At 40.9% G+C, this 19,143-nt stretch overlaps 1 protein-coding gene across 6 annotated transcripts in view; it reads left to right on the forward strand.

The window, feature by feature from the left end:
• Window positions 1-19,143, forward strand: part of LOC110489742 (lethal(3)malignant brain tumor-like protein 4) — a 143,811-nt gene that overhangs the window by 54,551 nt on the left and 70,117 nt on the right. For all 6 annotated transcript variants that reach the window (XR_002468616.3, XR_016486587.1, XM_021562594.3 and 3 more), the window contains one exon: window positions 4,387-4,498. Coding sequence is in view for 4 of the 6 variants with exons in the window: in XM_021562594.3 (XP_021418269.2) it covers window positions 4,387-4,498 (112 nt within the window). In the remaining 2 variants the exon portion in view is untranslated. The remainder of the gene's footprint in view (window positions 1-4,386; window positions 4,499-19,143) is intronic.

The raw sequence follows: 19,143 nt of genomic DNA on the forward strand, positions 1-19,143 counted from the left end.
AAAATCTCACTTTTAAATGTTCATATTCTGTTATCACTTATCCAAATAATGTAGTTGACTCGTCTTATAATCATATTTCTGGCCAAAGCATAAATTGGAGATAAAAACACACCTCAAACGTTTATCTCAAAACATTAAAAAGAAAAACACTTGAAATTTGCTTGGATAATGACATCATTATCTTTGGCGGAGACAGGCCCGTGTGTCACTAATCCAGCAACCTTTTCATTTTTTTCAAATTCTCCGGTGGGGAGAAGGATTTTTCTCGAGACTAGGTGAGACATGTGCTCACTGCACACAGGCAAGGTAGTTAGCTAGCAAGCAAGCCAAACAATCCACAGCTGATCTTGGCAAAAAGGACAAAGCCTATCTCGCCAGTCACTTCTATTTCAAGTTATGTGGTTTGTAAAAGTTGGCCTGCTGGCAGTTATCTAAGGTTAGCATGCTAATGGTAGCAATCGTTAGCTAAGAAAGCAAGTCAAAGCAGATCTTTTACACAACAACCATCTTGCCATTCCATTTTATTTTAAATCCTGTATTTTGTAGCTAAAAGTGTTATGTCAAGAGAACTTCGCTGTTGTGTTAGCTGTTGTTGACTGATATAGATAGCAGTAGTAGCTAGCTAGCTTCATGACTAACGTAAACTCACGTAAACTCGTACATCGCCTTGGTCCGTACAATTGCCCTTATTTTAGCGCCCCAAAAATGTAATACTTTCAGGTCAACTGTAATGTCAATACCATTGTAAACCACAAATTCCAACAGAATCAATTACATGACCTAACACTGCCCGTTTCTGCATAATTCAAGCAGGCAATGAGCCCATTGGGTCTTTTTAAAAATGGCAGGTGGGGAAGCAAAACTAATGCGTGATAGTGAGAGGAGAGTGTGGGAAAATTGCTTTTTTTCACTCAATCTGTCCAACTTATCACCTTATCGCCTCTAAAATGTAAATAAAACACTATAAAGAGTTTATATAATGTGTCATTAGATACCTATTTGAAGGTTTGTGTCGAATTTGAATCGGGTTTTTATGGCGGTGCTAAAGTGAACTAAGAAGTAAACAGAGGCTTTGAGAATGATGATCGCATGCAATGATGATGCAAAAAATGACTAGGTATCCCCCCACTGTCCATTTCTTGTTTTTAAAGGATGAGAGAAGTGCTACACCTGGTGGAGATTGATTGTAAGACAGAAATAGTTGCTTTATATGCGTGCTGTACTTTACGACATGACACGTCTAGATGTAATGGAGGGTCCGTTTTTTTAAACTTTTCTCCAATACAATAGAGCCATTACCATGTCGATCAACGCTTGAATAGAAACCTAGTTCACACCCCCAATTTTGATGTCAACACAGTCGCTACAGTCCCATTAGTTTTCTTTGTAGCCTCGCTTGAATGTTGCGGTTGGGGTGAGTTTACGTTAGCTAGTTACGTAGCTAACAACAAAAATATCAGCAATATAGTGACAGTGAAGTAAAAGAACAGAAATGACTCACACTTGTGAAATAATCAGCCTGCATTTATTGCTGTTATAGTGACGTGCCCTAGTAGTTCCATTGTGCATTTCCATATTCTGAATCCATTCATACTATTTGACTTGGTGCAGACAGGCTCGGGCAGTCTGCCCCAGTGCCCCCATGTGGGAGCTAATGTGAATATCCAAGTGTATACATGTCTCATTGGCTGAGCAGTCAAATCAGTAAAAAAAAAATGTACCAGTATACACCCAAACCACTCAGGGCACAGGGAAATATACTTTTTATAACATCCGAAATTATATTTTTTTGGAAGGACATCTATTTAATTCATATTGTATTTCATTTTAAAATCTGGAACACTGGACAGATACTTAAATTTATAGCAAAGTAGTCGTTGTGATTGACAAGTTGGCACAGTGCGAGAAATCGACAAAAGTATTTTTGTCTGCACAGACTAATCACTTGACCTTTGAAGAATTTTTCTTCATTTTCGATGATGGCTGTGATTGTTTTTCTTGATGTATTACCATTGACAGTTCCATAATGATTTAGGGATACAATATAAATGGCTGCAACAGAAATCATATTAGAAATAAAAAACACAACTCTAATCTTATTCCAAGTGGAGGACTTGTGACTAGTGGAATAAATCTTTTCAATTTCCCCTTTTGGTAAACACATTTGGGACTGTGTGTGTGTGTGTGTGTGTGTGTGTGTGTGTGTGTGTGTGTGTGTGTGTGAGTTTTGTCTTGGCACCGGCAATACAGGCCATAAACCTGACTTGAATTCTATGTCTTATTTGGTTCTGAAGCTTGGTGCTTGATATATTATGGCAAGATAAATGTTTGATGTTGCTCTAGATGTCTTAATCTAACACATAAGCAGAACCATAAGGGCTATTTGTCTACCCTGACACTCAAAATACTTATTGGTCTACCCCAGCTAATCCTCTGTAAGGTCTCATTCATTGTAACTTCATTTCAAATAGATACTCATAACGCATGGGTTTGCACAGTTGGATAACTAAAACCCATGTTATAGGCGATGAGGCTATATAGGATAAAACATGGGTTTAAGTTATCCAACAGTGAAAACACTTGCATGATGAGTATCCATCTGAAATTAAGTTACAATGAATGACAATTTATGGAATTCAAGTTAAGTTTATGGCCTGCACAGTGCCTTCGGAAAGTATTCAGACCCTCTGACTTGTTCCACATGTTGTAACATTACAACCTTATTCTAAAATAGATTAAATAATCAGCAATCTACACACACTAACCCATAATGACAAAGCGAAAACAGGTGCATCCTGTTTCCATTGATCATCCTTGAAATGTTTCTACAACTTGATTTGTCTCCACCTGTGGTAAATTCAATTGATTGGACATGATTTGAAAAGGCACAAACCTGTCTATATAAGGTCCCACAGTTGACAGTGCATGTCAGAGCAAAAACCAAGCCATGAGGTCGAAGGAATTGTCCGTAGAGCTCAGAGACAGAATTGTTTCGAGGCACAGAACTAGGAACGAGTAACAAAACATTTCTGCAGCATTGAAGGTCCCCAAGAACACATTGCCCTTCATCATTCTTAAATGGAAGAAGTTTGGAACCACCAAGACTCTTCCAAGAGCTGGCCGCCCAGCAAAACTGAGCACTCGGAGGAAAAGGGCCTTGGTTTTTGGTCAAACTTCCAGAAGGACAACCATCTCTGCAGCACTCCACCAATTAGGCCTTTATGGTAGATTGGCCAGACGGAAGCCACTCTTCAGTAAAAGGCACATGACAGCCAGCTTGGAGTTTGCCAAAAGGCTACTTAAGACTGTCAGATCATGAGAAACAAGATTCTCTGGTCTGATGAAACCAATAACTCTTTGGCCTGAATGCCAAGTGTCACATCTGGAGGAACCTGGTACCATCCCTACGGTGAAGTATGGTGGTGGCAGCATCATGCTGTGGGGATGTTTTTCAGCAGCAGGGGCTGGGAGATTAGCCAGGATCGAGGCAAAGATGAACGGAGCAAAGTACAGTGAGATCCCTGATGAAAACCTGTTCCAGACTGCTCAGGATCTCAGACTGGGGCGAAGGTTCACCTTCCAACAGGACAATGACCCGAAGCACACAGCCAAGACAATGCAGGAGTGGCTTCGGGACAGGTCTCTGAATGTCCTTGAGTGGCTCAACAAGAGCCCGGACTTGAACCCGATCGAACATCTCTGGAGAGACCTAGACCTGAAAATAGCTGTGCAGCAAAACCCCCTCTAGGTTAGATTACTCGTTGGTTATTACTGCATTGTCGGAACTAGAAGCACAAGCATTTCGCTACACTCGCATTAACATCTGCTAACCATGTGTATGTGACAAATACATTTGATTTGACTCCCCATCCAACCTGACAGAGCTTGAAAGGCTCTGCAGAGAAGAATGGGAGAAACTCCCTAAATACAGGTGTGCCAAGCTTGTAGCATCATACCCAGTAAGACTCAATACTGTAATCACTGCCAAAGGTGCTACAACAAAGTACTTAGTAAAAGGTCTGGATACTTGTGTAAACGTGATATATCAACAACAAAAAATTATATTAATTTGCTAACACTTCTAAAAACTTGTTTTTGCTTTGTCAGTATGGGGTATTGTGTGTAGATTGAGGAGAAAAAAACGATTTCATTCATTTTAGAATAAGGCTGTAATGTAACAGAATTTTGAAAAAGTTAAGTGGTCTGAATACTTTCCAAAGGCACTGAATGTAGTTAATATACCACTGAATACATATGCTGACCCAATTTTACCTACTTGCCTGTTGACTAAATCAATCAATGAATAGCAAGCGTTATCTTCAAACTCTTTCTTGCCAGCCTCAAGCAAGCCTTGTGATTGGTTTGTTGGTTGTCATCCCCATCCAGCACACACAGGACCTTCTGACCTTAAGAGCTCCGTGACCCAGGGAGTGTGCCCCACTCCGGGCTGCAGGGGTGTGGGCCACATCAAAGGAGCCAAATACACAGGACACCACAGGTAAGACACCTATTGATGACTACATTGTCTGACAATATCTGCCGGTCCAGAAAAATCGCCAAGCCCCTAAACCCTGTAGATCTGAAGGGATTAGAAAGGTATCAGCAATATGATAGTAGTTCCACCTTGCTCTCTGAAAGGCTTGGTAGCATGTTCACCATGTTGCTTATACCCATCAAATCAAACACATCCTTTCCAATCCCTACAAGTGCTTAGAGGGTAGCAGCTAAGAATTGTTTCTGGGCCAGACCTATCACCAGCTTGGCTTTTCTGATAGCATGTCACCATTGTTTAGAGGCATATTTTGTTTGCTCAGTTTGCTTCTTGTGTGCCCATTGACACCCAGATCAGGAAGGACTGTCACGATCGTCGTAATTAGCGGACCAAGGCTCAGCATGATTGAAGTTCCACATCTTTATTACGGTGAAACTTTAAACAAAAACAATAAACCAATAACGAAACGTGAAAGTAGTGGTGCACAAACACAAAACAATATCCCACAAACACAGGTGGGAAAAATGGCTACCTAAATATGATCCCCAATTAGAGGCAACGATTACTAGCTGCCTCTAATTGGGGACCAGACAAAATACCAACATAGAAATATTGAGCTAGAACACCCCCTAGTCACGCCCTGACCTACTACACCATAGAGAACCAAGGGCTCTCTATGGTCAGGGCGTGACAAGGACTAATAACACAAATTAAGGTGTTATCTACCAACAGCTGGCTTTGGCAAGGTGAGATGTGGATGCCATTGTCTGTGGGTAATAAATATGCTGCTGTAACTGCAGCATTGCATGGCCTGTTGGTTGGCTCCATGCAACAATAGTGAGAGTATGTTGCTAGCATTAACATCTAGCTGACCTGGGCTTCTCTGTGGGGGAGAGGGCTGCAGCCAGCCGGGTTCTAAGATTTTTACCTAGGGGAGCCAGAGGTGCCTCCACAAAGGAGAGGAGAAAAAGGGATGATGGAGGAGAGGCACTCCTGGACCATGTTCACTCACGGAGCTCACATACGAGTAGCCTAGAGAAGTTAATCCTGCAGCTTGCAGGCCTGCTCCATGCTCTTCTCCCTGCCAAGACTCTGCCTGACTAACTGCCAAAGCAGCAGCGCACAGTCTATCACCGGCTGTCATACCACTGAGGTTATGGCCCTCTCTAACCCATTTGTTTTACAAAACACACCGCTTTGCAGAGTGCTTGGTGGAAATTCTTAGTTTTTGATTATTGAAGAGGATGTGTCTTTGAATATATGGCACTATAGGTGAGAAAATTAGGAATCTTGCCGACTAATTTTAATTTGATTAATTAATTTTATTTTGACAATGCCAGGTGTTGACTTTTTCAATAAACAAACTGTAGATCTCTCTCTGTTTTTATAATGTAGTTGGCAATACTATATGACAATGATAGTAGTAGTCCTTACATTCACCCCTCTGCTCCTCCCTCTCTCCCTCTCTCTGTCTCCCTGAGCGTCTGTCTGAGGATTCAACTCGCCCTCTGCTATTTTTGTGCCTCACCTTTTCCAAGGATATAATCAACTCTGAATGGAATGAGGGTGGAGTGTGCATATTCCCCCCCCCCCCCCCCCCCAGCACACCCCTCTCCACAGCCCACTGGTGGATCCTTCTGATCAAGAAACAGAAAGACATTCAGTGACAGAGTCCTCCACAACCACAGTACCATGCTTTAAGCCCTGTTACTGCAGCAAAAGAAAAACTCTCTAGAAACGTGGCTCTAACCCAACTTCATTAGCAAATAATTTGAATTTCATCTGCATCAATTATCATAAACTCAGAACTTCAGTTTTATGTGGAGAATAACATATGCGGGTAGGAATATGTGACCGACTAGCTCGATTCGGTCTTATGTAGCAAAATTTCTAATTGTGTATTTTACATTGGATAAAAGTAGAGACTCCGAACTAGAAAATGTTGCTAAACTTGTAACGTCACTTTTTGAGAAAATGGACCTGAAATGTTTTGGTACACCTACTGGAGAGCTCTTCTTTGTCTACACCCATACAGCATAATTCACACCCTCTTAAGCCTTAGCCCCACCCATGTTTTTATGTTATCCAGAGCATTGGTGACTGCAACTGTGCTGCAGACAACAATTAAATTGCTCTTTTTTGCCAACGTTTACTGACACCGGAGGTATTCAACTAGTGTTGATCATTTGTAAATTCGTATACATAGATGGATGTTTCTCCCTCTTTCACGGATGGATGATTGCACTTGGTTTGAAGATGTCATCCGGAGACAGGTGTTTTATACAACAGTCTACTGTGTGTTCTCTTTTTGACTCGGTCTGCATATTTGCAATCAAACGCCAGCATTTTCTCAATTTCCTTAACTATCAAACTCTAATGCCACTGATTTAAAACTCGGTTCTCCAGAAAGTGGAGAGCAACACTTTTGCAGTTCTCCTACGTGATATCTTTCAAAAAAGCTCTGTTACTAAGGATTACCTACACAAACTGATCAGCGCATGTTATAGACCGAAGCGTGCTACATGGCAGAACAATCTGAACTCATCTCTAGGCATGTCCAACCCACCCATTATCTCAGCCAATCATGGCTAGCGGAAAGGTTCCTGTCTTTTTCCATGGCTAAACCAACTAGTCTCGTAATTTAACAATTGAATTCCTATTTACAGATGGCATACAAGTGTGTTAAGGCACATGAAAGTTTGCATGTTCCAGATGGCATTTCTGCCCCCCAAAAAACATTTTTATAAAAAAAAAGTTTACGTTCAAATGGCTCTTCTATGAAGTAGTGATGCGCGACATACGCGTCGTTTCCTGAAACGAGTCACATATAAATCACTTATTTTATGTTATTGTGGCATGTTTTCATTCTTTAATGGCCCCCGTCATTTGAGTAAACGGTTGTGACTGCTCAGAGGCTGTTGGGAGCAGAGACACTGAGGCTCACATTATTACACACATAAACACACAGGAACACAAACACACACAGCTGTATTCAGTCATCTGTGCAGTGCATGGTAATAAAAACATAATTCGACATCCATATTAAAATAACTAATCAGGAAGCTGAGAGCTATTTCATACCCCCACGACATTATGCTCCGGCACCCTCAATGATTTTGATGAAAGTATTATTTTTAATTCCAGAGGCGTTATTGGTGAAGAGGTAATATTATCCAAGTTTGAATTTTGGCATTAGCCTGAAGGTTTGGGAGTGTGGGAGCTCATCTACTGCTCGAGTCGAGCGTTATGCAATCTCATTATAATAATCTCATGAATATTTATAAAACAGTGACTTACTTTACTTTGAAGAAAAATAAATGTACATTTGTATGTGTTGAGGGACCTTCAGGGTGTTATACAATTCACCTTTCAATGATAATGGGTTTAACTTTTGACCTCAAAGGGTCAACTCATTTACAGAATACGACGCCGCACAAAGACAGGGCATGTTCATTTCCATTGAGATAACATTTGAATGGAAAGTGCCCACTTTAGCGCCGTGCCTGGGCGTTAGAAGAGCCCAGCACAGCTCTTTCCTGCAGTACAAATTGATCTTATCTCTCTAAACCATCTGCAGTGGAGGAAAGGGCACAGAGTGGGGCGACCAACCCCTCTGAACAGCGTAATTTTAGCTTCTCAACACTCAGACTACTGCTGCAATCTATTTTTGAGCTACTAAAACCCTCCCGCTTCAGTCGCCTGTAGTTCCATCATGCAGCATTTTGTTTTAATGAACGCAAGCATGGTCGATTTCCACAGCTGGCGTCAACATAAATTGTCTCATTGTCTGCTGAGAGCGCAGTTTCATCCCCTTATCAAAATGCACAGATGTATGTGTTTTTTTCCTTGGCCTGTGCTACGGTTTAGTTGGTTCCAAGGTAGAAGTGTGTCTGTGTCTGTCTGTATGTGTGTCGGCTCAATTTATGGCAACAGATGCAGGCCTACAGTGTATTCGGAAAGTATTCAGACCCCTTGACATTTTACACATTTTGTTACGCTACAGCCTTATTCTAAAATGTATTACATTTTTTCTCATCAATCTACACACAAAACCCCATAATGACAAAGCAAAAACAGGTTTTTAGACATGTTTGCAATTTTATAAAGAAAGTATTCAGACCCTTTACTCAGTACTTTGTTGAAGCACCTTTGGCAGCGAATACAGCCTCAAGTCTTCTTGGATATGATGCTACAAGCTTGTAGCCCTGCATTTGAGAAGTTTCTCCCATTCTTCTCTGCAGATCCTCTCAAGCTCTGTCAGGTTGGATGGGGAGTGTTGATGCACAGCTATTTTCAGGTCTCTCCAGAGATGCTCGATCGGGTTCAAGTCCGGGCTCTTACTGAGCCACTCAAGGACATTCAGAGACTTGTCCTGAAGCCACTCCTGCATTGTCTTGGCTGTGTGCTTATGGTCGTTGTCCTGTTGGAAAGAGAACCTTCGCTCTAGTCTGAGATCCTGAGCGGTCTGGAAAAGGTTTTCATCAGGGATCTCACTGTACTTTTCTCCGTTCATCTTTGCCTCGATCCTGGCTAATCTCCCAGTCCCTGCCGCTGAAAAACATCCCCACAGCATGATGCTGCCACCACCATACTTCACTGTAGGGATGGTGCCAGGTTTCCTCCAGAAGTGACGCTTGGCATTCAGGACAGAGAGTTCAATCTAGATTTCATCAGACCAGCGAATCTTGTTTCTCATGATCTGAGAGACGTTTAACTTCTTGGTGACAGGGAGGCAGTATTGAGTAGCTTGGAGGAATAAGGTGCCCAGAGAAACTGCCTGCTACTCTGTCGCAGATGCTAATATATGCATATTATTAGTACTATTGGATAGAAAACACCCTGAAGTTTCTCTAACTGTTTGAATGATGTCTGTGAGTATAAAAGTACTCATATGGCAGGCGAAAACCTGAGACAAATCCAACCAGGAAGTGGGAAATCTGAGGTTTGTAGTTTCATTTAAGTGATTGCCTATCCAATATGCTGTGTCTATGTTGCCAGATTGCACTTCCCAAGGCTTCCAGCAGATGTCAACAGTCTTTAGAAAGTTGTTTGAGGCTTCTTTTGTGGAAGGGTGTCGAATAAGAGCTGTTTCATCAAGTGAACTAGGCTGAGGCCAATCAGTTGTTTACTGCGCGGTGACACGGGCGTGCCATTCCTTATTTTTTTCTCTGTAATGAATATGCTTCTGTCCGGTTGGAATATTATTGAAGATTTATTATAAAAAGACCCTAAGGATTGATTGTAAACATCATTTGACATGTTTCTACAAACTGTAATGCAACTCTTTTGACTTTTCGTCTGGATTTTGCCCTCATGCATTGTGCCTTTGGAAGAGTGAACTAAACGCGCAAACAAAACGGAGGTATTTGGACATAAATATGGACATAATTGAACAAAACAAAAATTTCTTGTGGGAGTCCTGGGAGTGCATTCCGATGAAGATCAGCAAAGGTAAGTGAGGATTTATAATGCTATTTATGACTTTTGTTGACTCTACAACTTGGTGGGTAACTGTATTACTTGCGTTTGTGGCTGAACACTGTTCTCAGATTATAGAATATTGTGCTTTTGCCGTAAAGCTTTTTTAAAAATCTGACACAGCGGTTGCATTAAGAACAAGTTTATCTTTAACTCTATGTAAAACATGTATCTTTCATCAAAGTTTATGATGAGTATTTCTGTTATTTGATGTGGCTCTCTGCAATTTCTCCGGATGTTTTGGAGGGATTTCTGAACATGGCACCAATGTAAACTGAGGTTTTTGGATATAATTATGAACTTGAACGAACAAAACATACATGTATTGTGTAACATTGAGTTCTGGGAATGTCATCTGACGAAGATCGTCAAAGGTTAGTGATAAATTTGATCTATATTTCTGCTTTTGGTGACACCTCTCTTTGGTTAGAAAATGGCTGAATGCTTTCTGTGACTAGTTGCTAACCTAACATAATGATATGTTCTGCTTTCGCCGAAAAGCCTTTTTGAAATCGGACACTGTGGTTGGATTAAAGAGAAGTGTATCTTTAAAATGATGTAAAATACTTGTATGGTTGAGGAATTTTAATTATGAGATTTCCGTTTTTTTTTTATTTGGCGCCCTGCAATTTCACTGTCTGTTGGCGAGGTGGGACGCTAGCGTCCCGAACAATCCCAGAGAGGTTAAGTGCCTTTTGGCAAACTTCAACGGGCTGTCATGTGCCTTTTACTGAAGAGTTGCTTCTGCCTGGCCAATCTACCATAAAGGCCTTATTGGTGGAGTGTTGCAGAGATGGTTGTAATTCTGGACGTTTGACCAAGAACCATTGGGTTCTTGGTCAACTCCCTGACCAAGGCCCTTCTCCTTCGAGTGTTCAGTTGGGCCGGGTGGCCAGTCTAAGAAGAGTCTTGGTGGTTCCAAACTTATTTTATTTAAGAATGATGAAGGCCACTGGGTTTTTGGGGACCTTCAATGCTGCAGAAATACTTTGGAACGCTTCCACAGATCTGTTCCTCAACACAATCCTGTCTCGGAGCTCCACGGACAATTCCTTTGACCTTATGGCTTGCACTCTTAACTGTGGGACCTTAAATAGATAGGTGTGTGCCTTTCCAAATCATGTCCAATCAATTGTCTCCTTATCTATGCCTGTTAACACTGTTTCCAGTGGACATTTTTTCTTAGTAAAATTCATGGCCGGACTTGAGATGCATCGAGGGAGCTGGTCTTATGGACTGTAATGGAGCGTGAAGAAGTGGGCTTTTGTGATGTGTCAGAGGAACCTTTTCTTGTTCTCTGATTTCCCACTCCAAACCAGCTGTAAGTTCCAGTGTTTCCTTTAGCATTGTATAGGCGGATGTGGCCCCCAGCTAAGAGAGTTTGGCCTCTATTGGTTGACAGTTGTCGTGTCAGAGCATGGATGTTGCTTTGGGGGACTTAAGAGGTGCCCAGCCTTGAAAGTAATCTTGGTGGGGGAAACATGTACAACAAATGAGAGCAGTTGGCCCTCACCACCCCACTTGCTGTTACACTTAGTGACCCCTCATTTACTCGTTGTTGTATATTTCTTTGCAGCCAAAAGAATGTAAGGGTTGTCAACTATTGTTGCCTATCAACAATGACAAGCCACCAGGTTCTGACAACTTGGATGGAAAATTACTGAAGATATTGCCACCCATATTTGCCATATCTTCAATCTAAGCCTACTAGAAAGTCTGTGCTCTCCAGGTAGTATCAGGAATTCCCCAGGGCAGCTGTCTAGGACCCTTAATTTTCAATCTTTACTAATGACATGACACTGGCCTTTAGTAAAGCCAGTTTGTCTATGTATGTATGTGGATGACTCCACACTATACATGTCAGCTACACCAGGGAGTGAAATCACTGCAGCACTTAACAAAGAGCTGCAGTTAGTTTCAGATTTGGTGGCAATGAATAAGTAAGTTCTAAATATTTCAAAAACTAAAAGCATTGTATTTGGGAGAAATCATTCACTAAACCCTAAACCTCAACTAAAACCTGTAATACATAATGTGGAAATTGAGCAAGTTGAGGTGACCTAAACTGCTTGAAGTAACCCTGGATTGTAAAACTGTCATGGTCAAAACATGTTGATACAACAGTAGCTAAGATGGGGAGAAGTCTGTCCATAATAAAGCGCTACTCTGGCTCCTTAACTTCTCTAGGGTAGGGTGCACTATTTTCACCTCCGGATGAGAAGCGTGCCCAAAGTAAACTGCCTGCTACTCAGGCCCAGAAGCTAGGATATGCATATAATTGGTAGATTTGGATAGAAAACACTTACAAAACTGTTAAAATAATGTCCGAGTATAACAGAACTGATTTGGCAGGCGAAAACCTGAGAAAAATCCATCCAGGAAGTAGGATTTTTTTTATTTTTGTAGTTTTCTATTCAATGCCATCACACATTTCCTATGCATTCCACTAGATGTCAACAGTCTTTAGAAATTGTTTCAGGCTTGTATTCTGAAAAATGAGGGAGTAAGACCAGTCTGAATGACTGGATCCTAAAGTGTCAGAGTTTTTTTTATGCGCAATCCCGAGAGCGCGCCTTTCTCGTTTACCTTTTATATTGGCAACGTTATTGTCCGGTTGAAATATTATTGATTATTTAGGCTAAAAACAACCTGATGATTGTATATAAACATCGTTTGACATGTTTCTTTGAACTTTACAGATACAATTTGGATTTTTTTTGTCTGCCTGTTGTGACTGCATTTGAGCCTGTCGATTACTGAAGAAAACACACAAACAAAACAGGGTTTTTTGGATATAAAGAGAGACTTTATTGAAGAAAAAAAACATTTATTGAGTAAATTAATGTCTTCTGAGCGCAACCATATAAAGATCATTAAAGGTAAGTGATTAATTTTATCTCTATTTCTGACTTGTGTAACTCTTCTACTTGGCTGGTTACTGTTTGTAATGATTTGTCTGCAGGGCGATGTTCTCAAAAAATCGCATGATATGCTTTCGCCGTAAAGCCTTTTTGAAATCTGACACCGTGGTTGGCTTCAGAAGAAGTTAATCTTTAAACCTATGTGTAACACTTACATGAAGGGCCTCCTGGGTGGCGCAGTGGTTAAGGGCTGTGCCACCAGTGACTCTGGGTTTGCGCCCAGGCTCTGTCGTAACCGGCCGCGACCGGGAGGTCCGTGGGGCGACGCACAATTGGCATAGCGTCGTCCGGGTTAGGGAGGGAGTGGCCGGTAGGGATATCCTTGTCTCATCACGCACCAGCAACTCCTGTGGCGGACCAGGCGCAGTGCACGCTAACCAAGGTTGCCAGGTGCACAGTGTTTCCTCTGACATATTCGTGCGGCTGGCTTCCGGGTTGGATGCGCACTGTGTTAAGAAGCCATGCAGCTTGGTTGGGTTGTGTATCGGAGGACGCATGATTTTCAACCTTCGTCTCTCCCGAGCCCGTACGGGAGTTGTAGCGATGAGACAAGATAGTAGCTACTAACAATTGGATACCACGAAATTGGGGAGAAAAAAGGGGGTAAAATTTAAAATTAAAAAAACACTTACTTGTATGTTTTCTGAATTTTTATAATCAGTATTTCTGTTTTTGAATTTGGCGCTCTGCAATGTCACTGGATGTTGGTCAGGTGGGACGCTACCATCCCACGTACCCTAGAGAGGTTTTAACAAGGCAGGTCCTACAGGCTCTAGTTTTGTTGCACCTGGACTACTGTTCAGTCGTGTGGTCAGGTGCCACAAAGAGGGACCTCTGAAAATTACAGGGCTGCACTGCTGGCCCTTAAATGGACACAGAGAGCTAATATGCATGTATATTTCTCATGGCTCAAAGTGGAGGAGAGACTGACTCCATCACTACTTGCTTCTGTAAGAAGTTTTGAAATGCTGAATGCACCCAGGTGTCTGTTTAAATTACTAGCACACAGCTCGGACACACATGCATACCCCACAATACATGCCACCAAAGGTCTCTTCACAATCCCCAAGTCAAGAACAGACAATGGGAGGCGCACAGTACTACGTAGAGCCATGGCTACATGGAACATTCTTCCACATCAGGTAACTGATGCAAGCAGTAGAATCAGATTTAAAAAACAGATAAAGATACATCTTATGGAACAGCAGGGACTGTGTTCCATAAGACACACACTCTACACACATACACATGGATTTTGTATTATAGATAAGTGGTGGTAGTAGAGTGATGGCCTGAGCGAACACACAATGTTTTGTGAAAAATGTCATGACATGTAATGTCATGTATTATTTTAAATTGTATATAACTGCCTTAATGTTGCTGGACACCAGGAAGAGTAGCTCCTGCCTTGGCAGCAGCTAATGGGGATCCTTAATAAATGCAAATACAAAACTGTATCTGTAAATATATACACTCACTCTGTTAGCCAAGGCCTTAAAAGATAGCTATAGCCTCAAGTTTAAAGAAATAGAGCCAGTTAATTCTGCAGATTAGAGTCCATATTTTCAAAGGAAATTGAAGGACTAACAGAACAGACAGATAGCAATGAAAACTGTACCATAAAGGCTCAGAGTAAGTTGGAGGAAAAACAAAACGAAATGGAGGAACTTATACAAGAAAGATCCAGTGTAATATATTATAAAAAATAAAGCAAACTGGATGGAATATGGGGAAAATGCACCAAATTATTTTTCAATTTTCAACATAGAAATGCTATCTTTTATTTTTTTACTGAAACTTGTTACAAATGATGGAGTCACTCATGATTCACTGAACGATATTTTGAAAGAGGAGGTAAAGTACTTTTGAAAGAGGAGGTAAAGTACTAGAATATGTTTTCATTTCAGTCTCCTCCATCTCCACTAACCTCAGCTAATTGTATGGACTTTTACCCTATTAATAATGTAAAATTAACATCTGTACAGAAAGACTCATATGAAGGCCAAATTACAGAGGAGGAACTTCTTGATGGAATTAAAGCCTTTAAGTATGGGAAAACTCCAGGGCTGGATGGCATACCAGTGGAAGTATACCAGAGGACCATTATAAGCATGTTTTAGCCACTCTTATATAAATGCTAGATTATCGGACACGCAACAAGGTCTGATTTCAGTATTACTGAAACAAGATCCAAGTGGTGTATATATAAAGATCCAGTCCATTGAAAAAATTTGAGGCCTCTTACACTTCAGTGTTGTGATGCAAAAATTCTAGCTAAATGCTTGGTGCATAGACTTAAAATGTTATTATTCATCCTAATCAGACAGTTTTTTTTACATGGACGATACATTGGAGATAATATAAGACAAGTACTGGAAATAGAATACTATGAAATATCGGGGAAACCAGGCCTGGTTTTCGTAGCTGACTTTGAAAATACTTTTGATAAAGTACGACTGGAGTTTATATATAAATGCCTGGAATATTTCAATTTTGGAGAATCTCTTCTAAAATGGGTTAAAGTTATGTATAGTAACCCTAGGTGTAAAATATTAAATAATGGCTACATCTCAAAGTTTTAAACTGTCAACAACGTTTCTATTTATTATTGCCATCGGAATGTTAGCTGTTAAAATTAGAAAAAATGTAAAATAATACAATTAAAATTGTTAAAATTAAAAATAATATTAAAAATCCATGGATTAAAAACTACGGTGTCATTGTACGCTGATGATTCATTTTTTCTTTTAAAGAAATGTTAATTATTATACAAAATTCTTTCTACCAATAGAATGTTATATGTGGGGATACAATCTTCCCAGCTCTGCAGATTTTGCTGCGAGGAGGCAGAGTCAATAGATCATTTATTTTGGTACTGTCCATATGTAGCTTGTTTTTGGTTAGAGGTCCAGGAATGGCTGAAGAATTGCAACATTTACCTAGAACTAACGCTGCAGATAGCACTACTGAGGGATTTGAAAAGTCATAGTCAATCGATCAATAATTTAATAATTATTTTAGCAAACATGTTTATCTTTAATTTACAATCTTTAGAAACTATGAGAATAGATTCATAACTTTTGTGAAGCATCACAGCACAGTTTAAAAATATATGGCAAATAGAAATCCAAAATGGATGGTGTTAAGAGATAGATGGGAGGGGTTTAATGGAGCTGAAAGGTGGGACTAATAACAACAAGGTAACAAATGTAAAACATACGAGGTCTGTGAAATGTATATAGGTTCAGAACTTTTGTGAAATAGCACAGTTACAAATAGAAATCAGATGGACATCAGAAATAGAGGAAGGACAGGACTAAAAATAAACAAAATATAACTATTGTAAAATAGATTGTCTGTAAAATGTGTATAGTTTGTATAAACTGAAGGTAGAAGCCTACGTGTTATTGTTTATTAGTGTACTCCAATTGGGGGAGGGGTGGTAGGGTTTACAGGGAATAATAAAGGTATATTTAAAAAAAGAAAAAAATAGTGTGCACAGTTGAAGTTGGAAGTTTACATTCCAACCTTATTGTGTCATAAACACATTTATCCACTCCACAAATGTCTTGTTAACAAACTATAGTTTTGGCAAGTCTGTTAGGACATCTACTTTGTGCATGACAAGTAATTTTTACCAACAATTGTTTGCAGACAGATTATTTCAGACTGTATCACAATTCAGACTGTATCACAATTCCAGTGGGTCAGAAGTTTACATACACTAAGTTGACTGTGCCTTTAAAAAGCTTGGAAAATTATGTCATGGCATTAGAAGCTTCTGATAGGCTAATTGACATCATTTGAGTCAATTGGAGGTGTTCCTGTGGATGTATTTCAAGGCCTACCTTCAAACTCAGTGCCTCGTTGCTTGACATCATGGGAAAATCAAAAGAAATCAGTCAAGACTGAAGCTCAGGAAGAAGACGCGTTCTGTCTCCTAGAGATGAATGTATTTTGGGTGTGAAAGGTGCAAATCAATCCCAGAACAACAGCAAAGGACCTTGTGAAGGTACAGGGGGAAACAGGTACAAAAGTATCAATATCCACAGTAAAACGAGTCCTGTATCGACATAACCTGAAAGGCCGCTCAGCAAGGAAGAAGCCACTGCTCCAAAACCGCCATAAAAAAGCTTGACTATGGTTTGCAACTGCTCATGGGGACAAAGATCGTACTTTTTGGAGAAATGTCCTCTCGTCTGATGAAACAAAAATATAATTGTTTGGCCAAAATGACCATCGTTATGTTTGGAGGAAAAATGGGGATGCTTGCAAGCCGAAGAACACCATCCCAACCGTGAAGCACAGGGGTGGCAGCATCATGTTGTGGGGTTGCTTTGCTGCAGGAGGGACTGGTGCATTTCACAAAATAGATGGCATCATGACGCAGGAACATTATGTGGATATATTGAAGCAACATCTCAAGGCATCAGTCAGGAAGTTAAAGCTTGGTCACAAATGGGTCTTCCAAATGGACAATGACCCCAAGCATACTTTCAAAGTTGTGGCAAAATGGCTTAAGGACAACAAAGTCAAGGTATTGGAGTGGCCGTCACAAAGCCCTGACCTCAATCCTATAGAAAATGTATGGGCAGAACTGAAAATGTGTGTGCGAGCAAGGTGGCCTACAAACCTGACTCAGATACACCAGATCTGTAAGGAGGAATGGGCCAAATTTCACGCAACTAATTGTGGGAATCTTGTGGAAGGCTACTCGAAACGTTTGACCCAAGTCAAACAATTTAAATGCAATACTACCAAATACTAATTGAGTGTATTTGAACTTCTGGGAATGTGATGAAAGAAATAAAAGCTGAAATATATCATTCTCTCTACTATTATTCTGGCCTCTTCATTGAAGTTTGTAATGAATATTTCTTGTTTATTTCAAGGTTTGTCACGTTGTTTTGTGGAATATTGTTGTCGTCTCTTCCGTGTGAGTCATGATCCAAAGTAGAATTCGCTGAACTGAACCAAAAGAAGCATGAGAAGAGAGAGAGAGAGGGAGGGAGGGAGAGTGAGACAATAGAGAAAGGGAGAGAGAATTTCTAAAACAGTGGTTTGCTGCAGGAAAAGTGCTCTGGCTCAGCAAAGCCTAGAGATGTATATCATTAATTTCTTTGAGCACAATAGCAATGTGTCTCTACTCTTTACTGTTTCTGGTTGACCGGACCTCAGCACCACATTGTGGCCAGATTCACACTGTGACTTTCTCCACATGGTAATTTTGAAGGGATGGTTTGACTGATGCGCTGTGACATCAGACTCCCCCCATCGCGACGTCCCCAAAGGCTAACTCTCTAGCCCTTGCTATCTCCTTGCTTGCAAATTCGGCCTGCTAACTGCTAGCTTGTTTAGCCCGGTCCGCTAACTGCTACCGTGTTTAGCACCGTCTACTAACTGTTAGCTTGTTAGCACAGGCCTGCTAACCATCTGAATCGCCGCGTCCCAAACACTCACTGAACCCATATTTACTTTCTATCCCTTTTCGATTTTTTATTTGTTTATACCTTCCGGGAACCTGCCTCACCCAATGTGATACGGAACCGCTATTATCTTTACACTTTTAGAACACACTCAAGAACCTTCAGAAGCTAACCAGCTAACTGGCTACAAGCTATTTAGTCATTGTTAGTTTTCTAACCTGGATAACACTCGCCAGTCCAGCTTCCTTGCCCCATCCACCGCTGCCCCTTGGACACTGATCACTTGGCTACATAGCTGATGCATGCTGGACTGTCCATTAATTCACGGTAATCCATTCTGCTTGTTTATGTTTTATCTGTCGGCCCCAGCCGCATTTAGGCTCTGTGTGTAGTTAATCCGACCCTCTCTGCCTAATCAATCGCCATTCTACCTGCTGTTGTTGTGCTAGCTGATTAGCTGTTGTTGTCTCACCTACTGTTTTAGCTAGCTCTCCCAATTCAACACCTGTGATTACTGTATGCCTTGCTGTATGTCTCTCTCAAATGTCAATATGCCTTGTATACTGTTGTGCAGGTTAGTTATCATTGTTTTAGTTTACAATGGAGCCCCTAGTTCCACTCTTTATACCCCTGATACCTCCTTTGTCCCACCCCCCACACATGCGGTGACCTCACCCATTACAACCAGCATGTCCAGAGATACAACCTCTCTCATCATCACCCAGTGCCTGGGCTTACCTCCGCTGTACCCGCACCCCACCATACCCCTGTCTGCGCATTATGCCCTGAATATATTCTACCATGCCCAGAAACCTGCTCCTCTTAT

This window comes from Oncorhynchus mykiss, chromosome 15 (genome assembly GCF_057628025.1).
Source record: "Oncorhynchus mykiss isolate SJ-2025 chromosome 15, ASM5762802v1, whole genome shotgun sequence".
NCBI lineage: Eukaryota > Metazoa > Chordata > Actinopteri > Salmoniformes > Salmonidae > Oncorhynchus > Oncorhynchus mykiss.